Raw genomic sequence first — 7,247 nt, forward strand, 5'->3', positions numbered from 1 at the left:
GCCCCCCCCCCCCCCTCCGCTCGTCGCTTCAGTGCCGAGACGGCCGTCGAGTATGACGATGGCAACCCGGATGTCGCACACCTGCGCATCTTGCGCGCCCACACCGAGCCCAAGGAGCAGGGCACCTTCTGGCCGGCGGCCGACCAGGCCCCCGGGCCCGGGGTCCTGCAGCGCCCGGCCAGCCCGCACTGGCCACTCGCCGACCCGGCCACCGCGGCCGCGTGCCCGGCCATCGCGGCCGAGCTCGGGTACCTCTGTGCCCTGCCCGGGCCGGGGCTTGGGGCGGTGGCCCTGCGGGACCGGCCGTCCGAAGCGCCGGCCTGCGCCCCGGCCGCGTGGCCCTCCCCCGGGGTGGCGGCCCTGCCAGCCTGGCTGGCCAGCTCAAGCCCGCGCGTCATCCGCGGCCGGGGCTTCGCCGTGGCCACCGGCCTGGACTCGGGCCCCGTCCCGGGGGCCGGGCCCGCCGGCGAGTCGGCCGCCGAGCGCCTGGTGGCCCGCGCCGCCGCCCTCCTGGCCGAGGCCGGGCTTGACCTGGCCCACTCGGCTCGCTGGACCCTGCACACCTGGCTCCCGGAGGGGGGCTCCGCCTGCTCGGCCGCTCGGCAGGCCTTCCACCGCGATGTCACGCGCCTGGTGGCAGCCATCCCCGGAAGCCCCTCCCCCCCGGCGGTGGGCTTCCTGCCGCCGATGCCGCTGGCCGGGCTCGGCCCGGATGCCGGCCCGGTGTTCGGCCTGCATGTTCTGCTGGTGACCGATCGGTCGGTCAGTCGTGATGCCCTGTCGGCTGGGAGCCTCTCCTACTGGCTGCCGCCGGCCCCGGCCGGGGCCTCCCTGGCGTCGGTCATTCGCCCGGACACCTCGGTCGGGCCTGAGTCCGGGCCCGGGGCCCGGGGGCTGGCCGTGGCCTCGGCCTTGGAGGCCCGGCTGCCGCACACCGGCCAGCCGGCCGCATGCCACTGCCCGGGGTTCCGCTTCGCCCTGGTCGCCCGGCATGCGGCCCTGCTGGCTGACCGCCTATGTGACCTGTGGCCTGGGGCCTTTGCCCGGCGGACGCCGGTGTGCGCGGACTTCGCCTGCTGGCCGGCCACCTCCCAGGTGTTGGCCGCCCATGCGGCTGGCTGCGCGCATGCCCTGGCCCATGCCCTGCTCCCGGGCAGCCATTCCCCCGACCGCCCGGGCGGCGACTCGTCGGCCTATGACCAGGACGAGGAGGACGAGGACGCCCCGGCCCCCCCGGGCCGGAGCTTCGGCCACCTCCTGGCCGGGACGGCCTTCCACCTGGCCGGGCTGCTGACCGACACGCAGGCTGCCCTCTGCCGGGCCATCTGGACCGGGGCCTTCGCCGACCGGGGCATCGCCGCCCCGCCGGCCGTTGTGTGCGCCGGGGCCGGGGCCGACTTCCTGGACGCCTGCCACCCGGTGTTTGCCGGCCTGCCGGCCGGGCCCCCGGCTGCCAGCCCGACTTGGTCCCCGGCCGACGACGGGCAGCGGCTCCTGCCGGCCGGCGCCGGTCTCTGGCTTCACCGCGGCCCGTCGAGCGTTGTGCTGTCGCTGGCCGCCGAGGGCCCGGCGCTGCCGAGCCTGGAAGACGCCCTGCGCGCTGTGGCCCGGGCCTTCGGCCATCTGGCCGCCGCGGACCGGCTGTCGGTCATCGACTCTACCTGGCACCTGGCCAGGGAGGGCCTTCCCCTGGAGGAGGAGGGCGCCTGGGCCGCCGGCCTCGGCGGGTCGCCGCTGGAGCACGGCACCCGTGCGGTGGCCAGCCAGATCCACCTGCTGGCTGACGGCGCGCCCGCTTGGCTCCGCCTTTCGGACCCCCCTGCCCAGGCGGACCGCCATGTGCCTGATGCGCTGCCGGCCGGCCACCGGCCCCTGCTGGTGTGCACGGTGCTCGTGGAGGAGCGCCTGCCCTGACACGAGGCCCTGACTCCATCCCGCCCTCTGGCGCATGTGATAATGCACAAGAAAGAACCCCCCCCACACACATGGTATCGGAGAGACGCGCAAAGAACCACATACACACCACAGAACACGGAGAACAAGGACAGTGTTGGTGAAGAAGGCAGGCAACACACGAGAAGGGCGGGGGGGGGGGGGGAGATATACAAGGACAGGAGGGAGGGGGGCGGCACGACCGGGGAGTCGAGGCAAGAGGTGTACACATACATACACACACACACACACACACACACACACACACGCATCGCAGAGAGGGAGGGGGGGGGGGGGGGGGGAGAACGAGACACACACGCAGCAGGAACCCGGGGGTCTACTTGGCGCCGGGGTCCGCAAAGTGCTGCTTGGCCAGCAGGAGGTCGTGGCTGCCGGTGGAGGACACCGACGAGGAGGACCCGCCAGATGACATGGTGTTGATGGAGGACGACTGGCTGGACGAGCCGGACTGGATGGACGCCGCATAGATCGACGGCGAGGGGGAGGGCGAGGGCCAGCCGCCCCCGGGCCCGCCCCCGCCGGCAACCCCGGCCGCGGGGTCCGGTCTATGGGATGGTGGACCTGGGGCCGGTCGCGATGGCGGGAGCTCATCCATCTCGAAGGCGCCGGCGGGGTGGTGCGACCGGGCGGCGCCGGGCAATGAGGAGGAGGCCCGGCCGCCGTCAGTGGATGCCATGCCATGGGGCAGGCCCCCGCCGCCGCCGCCGCCGCTGCTGCTGCTGCTGCTGGGCGACCGCCGACCGGACACCGAGGAGCCGGCCTTGTGCAGGGCGCCGCCGGCCTGGAGGAGGTCCCCCCGGCCGCCGCCAGACCGGAGCAGGCCGAGGCGCTGCCGATGCCAGCGCAGGCAGACAATCGACGCCACAGCCATCAGCAACACCGCGGTGGCCAGTAGCAGCGACCCGCCGATGTAGAGCACCTGCGTGGAGACATTGCACTGGCCATGGCTGTAGGACAGGCACCGCCCGCACATGTGGTACAGGGTGCCGGTGTACTGCGTGGCCAGGGCCTGCTCGAGACTCAGTGCCCCGGCCAGGGGGTCGACCATGATGATGGCCGCACTGCCACTGCCGCTGCCACCACCACCACCATAGATGGGGTTCGCGGAGGCGGAATGCGCCGACGAGCTGCCGCCACTGGAGCCCCCCTCGGCGGGCGGCGTGCGCGAGTAGAAGCACAGCTTGGCCGGCTTGCCCCACTCATTGGCTTCCAGGCAGATGCTTGTCCGGAATTGGTGGGGGTTGTACCGAGCAAGCTCGGCGCCGGAGCCGGGGTCGTCCGGCCGCCCGAGCGTCAGCGACATCTCGGAGGTCTCGAGGACCTCGAACTCCGAGCACCACGTGCACCCGGACTGGATGGCGCACGGCTGGCAGGAGAGGTTGTTTTGGCAGGCTGTGCGTCGGGGGGAAGGGGGGGGGGGGGGGGGACCGCAAATGCACATGTTAGAGGGGCCGGGGAGAGGGCGAAAGGCGACGCCCAGACACGGGTGGAAGGAGCGCATGCGAGGCAAAACCAAGCACGGCTGCGCCGGGGGCGCGGGTGTACGCACGAGTGCTCAGCAGAACACCGCACTCGGAAGGATGCACGCCGGCCAGCGGCGACAAGCCAGGGATGGCACACGGCCCGACGAAGTGCAGAGTGGCCACACAGACACCGATGGTGAAGCAACTGATGAACACCAGCAGCCCGAAGAGCCGCAGGGCGAAGAGAATCTGCGAGCCGTGGAAGATCCCGAGCAGAGGAGGAGGTCAGCATGGACAATCAGGAGGGGGAAAGAGGAGAGAGAGAGAGAGAGAGAGAGAGAGAGAGAGAGGGCAAGTGAACACCCGAGCAGATGAAGACACGCACGGTGTGAAACAGCGGGCTGCCGGAGAAGGAGCCCGAGAAGGGAGCGCAGGAGGAAGGGGAGCCCTTGCCGCCGCCGTTGGCCGGAAGCCCGGCCGCCTGCGCTTCGCCCGTGACCTCCAGGAACAGCAGCGACGGCGAGGAAGACCAGGGCGAGCCGCTGCCCGGGCCGCCGCTTGTGGGCCCGCCACCGCCACCACCGGCCGAGGGGGGGGAGGAATGGTGATGATGCGAGGACGGGGGGCCAGTGTCATTGGCCAGGCCCGAGTGGCTGGACCGGTCGGCCGCGGACGCGATGGCCCCGCTGCCATGGGCATCGGCCGAACCGCCGCGCGGCGACCCCGGCGCCCCGGCCGCCAGGGGACTGCTCGCCAGCCCCGGCCCGTGGGAGTGCGTCAGATGCGAGTGCGCCATGCTGGGGCCGCCGCCGCCGCCGCCGCCGCCGCCACTGCCAGCCCCATGATCCAGGGCATAGAGCATCGCCTGCCCCGAGGAGGGGTCCTGATGGAAGGGGTGCGCGTGATGCTGCGAGTGATGGGGCAGATGCTCGGCCCCGGGGCCGGCCACCAGGCCGAAGCCCGACTGGCCACCCGCGCCGGGGGCCGCAAAGAGCGACCCCGGATGCTCGGCCCCGGAGACCATGCCCTCCGGCCAGGCGGTGCTGCTGCCGACGCCGAAGTGGCCTGCTGCGGCTCCTGCTGCGCCCGGGGCACCGCCACCGGCCAGGGCATCTTCCCCCCGGCCGGCGCCGGCCCCCCCGGCCAGGCCCCCATCAAAGAGCAAGTCCCCATCGTCGAACCCGGCACCGGAGGCCCACATGGCCTCGCCCCGCTGGGCGTGATGCCACTCGCGGATGAGCTTCTGCAAGTCCGCCCGGTTGCTGGCATAGTGGAAGGCCGAGAGGGCGGTGCGCGTGAGCCCCGGCGGCGGGGGCGGGTGGTAGATCGGCGGGCACTCGCCCTCCTTCAGGGCCAGCAGCTGGTCGAAGGAGAAGCTCGGCTGCGGGGCGGGCCAGATCTCGTCCACATTTTCGATGATCAAATGCGCCCCATGCCGCGCCAGAAGCTCCAGGATGTCCGGCTGGTTCCAGAAGGCCGCCGCGTGCGCCGGCGTCCAGGCATCGCCCACCAGGATCACCTCGTCGCCGGTGGCGCCCACGCTGGCGGGGGCCGGCGGCGACCCGGCGAGACATGCGGCGTCCTCCGCCCCAGGGCCGGGGCCAGCGGCATTGCTCGGGGCCGGGGCCGGGGCCGGGGCCGCCGTCGTGCCGGCCACAGGGGCGCCCGCTGCCCCAGCACCATCGTCATCATCATTGAAGAGCGTGCGCCCGGGGTCCTCATCATCGGCCGGCGTGCTGTCGATCGTGCGATCCGGGTCCAGGTCCGACCCGTCGGAATCCGACCCCGAGTCCATGCCCGACCCGGAGGACTTCAGATCCGACCCGGAGGACTTCAGGTCCGAGCTGGAGCTGTGCGACAGGGCGCCCGGCGTCCCGGGGCCGGCCGCGGGGGACGCCGAGCCGGCCATCACCGCGGCCAGGGCGTCGGGCACCCCGGCCGCCGGGTCGCTTGTCAGGAAGATGGCCTCCCCGGCGGCGGCGGCCACCGATGCCAGGGCATCCGGCACCAGGAACGGCACCAGGGCATAGTGCCCAAAGAGGCCGACCTTTCGCCGGGGCACCGGCAGCAAGGCCTGGGCATTGGGGCTGGCGCCCAGATCCAGCAGGCGCTTGGCCAGGTCGACGTAGCCCTTGCAGGCGGCGATGTGCAGCAGGGTGCCGTACCCCGGGCAATCCGGGCTGCGACGGTGGGTGGGGGGGGCGGGGGGGGGTGGGGGGGAAGTTGGACATGCGCCAGCGAGTCAGCACAAACCCCCATACACGAGCTCGGAGAGACAAAGAGAGAGAGAGAGAGAGAGAGAGAGAGAGGAGCGAAGGAAGGCCCCCCGTGGTGAAGAGCGAGCAGGGCACATGGCAAAACACCCCCGGCCAGGGCGCCCCCGACACGACTGGGGCGGCAGCAGCGGCCCATACGTACATGACCCGGTCGATGAGGTGCAGACGGTCGGGGAAGGTCTCCAGCAGGTCGATCTCGTGCGACAGGCGCTGGTATTCGGCATTACGGGCGGAATCCAGGTCGGCCGAGGTGTGGCCCCGCTGGCGGAAGACGCGTTGCAGGGCCAGCGACAGCTTGCTGTCGCTCTCGGCCAGGTCGAGGGCCGTGTCATTGTCGGAATTGGTCTTCAGCAAGGACGCCCCGTGCGCCAGGAGGACGGCCGCCGCGCGCGATGCCCCCCAGAAGATGGCCACATGCAGGGGCGTCCACCCGTCGACATCCTGGGCGTCGACATAGTCGCTATCCGCGGTGAAGGAGTGGCTGTGGGCACGGCGGGCAGCGAAGCCGGGTCAGCATCGGGAAGGCGGCGGCTCCCCTGTCCCTCCTCCCAGGGGGGCAGGAGCTGGCGCGGAAGGGCAAAGGAGAAGGGCACGGGAGACAGGGCGGAGGGAGGGACGCGGGGAAAGGACAAAGGCGCGCAACGCACGGCGGTGCCGGGAGGCTCCACTCCCCGGCCGAGTAGGCCCGGTCGATCGGGGCCACCCCGAGCCCGGGGCTGACCCGGCGTCCGGTGGCCGCGGCAGCCGCATCGCGACGAGCCGCCATCAGCAGCAGCCAGCAGAGGGCCGCATTGTCATTGGCCGCGGCCATGTGCAGGAGGCCGACGCGCAAGTGGTCGCGCGCCTCGGCCGGGCTCACCAGCCCGGCTGCCAGCAAACGCGCCGCCTCGGCCGTGTCATTGCGCGAAACCGCGTCCCGGAGGAGGACCGCCGGGGCGAAGACCGGCCGGCGAAAGCGCTTGCGCGGGGCGGCGGCCGTGGCCGTGGCCGTGGCGGCGGTCGCCGCCGACGGCGCATCGCCATCCGGCTCGGCGGCCGCCGCCGCCGTCGCCGCCGGGTCGGCCGGCACCTCGATCGGGCCGTTGGACAGATCCGACAGCGGCGGTGGCGGCGGGCACAGGACCGGGTCCGACAGCCGCAGCGACTGGACCACCTCATGGAGGTTGTACGGGGTGACCACGGCGGCGGCGGCCTCTTGCGCCGCGTCGAAGGTCACCTGCTCCTGGTTGAGGATGATGTGCCCGCCAAGGTGCCCGGCCCCGCCGGCCGACGCCAGCGGCGGGGTCACGATCGGCAAGGGGTGCGACGGCACCGGCGGCTGGTTTAGAAAGGGGTGCTTGGCCCGGCGCGCTCGCTCCGGGGGAGTGAGTTCCCTGTGTGCAGCGGGGGGGGGGGCGGAGGGGCGGGGGGGGCGACAGGGGAGACGGGCGGCTCTGCGGGTCAGTGGGGCCGTGGGGGGCGGGCCTTCGCGTGCGCGGGTGAGCACGGCGGGGCGCACCATCTCCCCTGCTCGACGTGCCAGCGGCGGAGCTGCTCCGCGCGCGCACGGCGGGCC

The 7,247-nt window shown here is 73.1% G+C and overlaps 2 protein-coding genes across 2 annotated transcripts in view; one reads left to right on the top strand and one right to left on the bottom strand.

The window, feature by feature from the left end:
* Positions 1–1,914, top strand: part of H696_05455 (hypothetical protein) — a gene marked incomplete at both ends in the record, with an annotated part of 4,362 nt that extends 2,448 nt beyond the window's left edge. The window contains one exon of the mRNA XM_009499281.1: positions 33–1,914. Within this exon, the coding sequence (XP_009497556.1) occupies positions 33–1,914 (1,882 nt within the window). The remainder of the gene's footprint in view (positions 1–32) is intronic.
* Positions 1,915–2,224: 310 nt separating this feature from the next.
* Positions 2,225–7,247, bottom strand: H696_05456 (hypothetical protein). The gene is made up of 6 exons (XM_009499282.1): positions 7,191–7,247; positions 6,340–7,065; positions 5,835–6,173; positions 3,802–5,596; positions 3,503–3,665; positions 2,225–3,345 (listed from the first exon to the last, which is right to left on the bottom strand). The coding sequence occupies exons 2-6, from the start codon at positions 6,501–6,503 to the stop codon at positions 2,270–2,272; spliced, it is 3,537 nt and encodes a 1,178-aa protein (XP_009497557.1). The 5' UTR covers positions 6,504–7,065; positions 7,191–7,247; the 3' UTR covers positions 2,225–2,269.

This window comes from Fonticula alba (assembly GCF_000388065.1).
Source record: "Fonticula alba strain ATCC 38817 unplaced genomic scaffold supercont2.11, whole genome shotgun sequence".
Classification (NCBI taxonomy): domain Eukaryota; order Rotosphaerida; family Fonticulaceae; genus Fonticula; species Fonticula alba.

Coding starts and splice junctions, on each gene's coding strand:
- H696_05456 (XM_009499282.1), bottom strand. CDS start 6,503: ATGGCCGCGGCCAATGACAATGCGGCCCTCTGCTGGCTGCTGCTGATG. Junction 5,597..5,834: donor CACCTCATCGACCGGGTCAT/GTACGTATGGGC, acceptor CCACCGTCGCAG/CCCGGATTGCCCGGGGTACG. Junction 3,666..3,801: donor GCAGCCCGCTGTTTCACACC/GTGCGTGTCTTC, acceptor CACGGCTCGCAG/ATTCTCTTCGCCCTGCGGCT.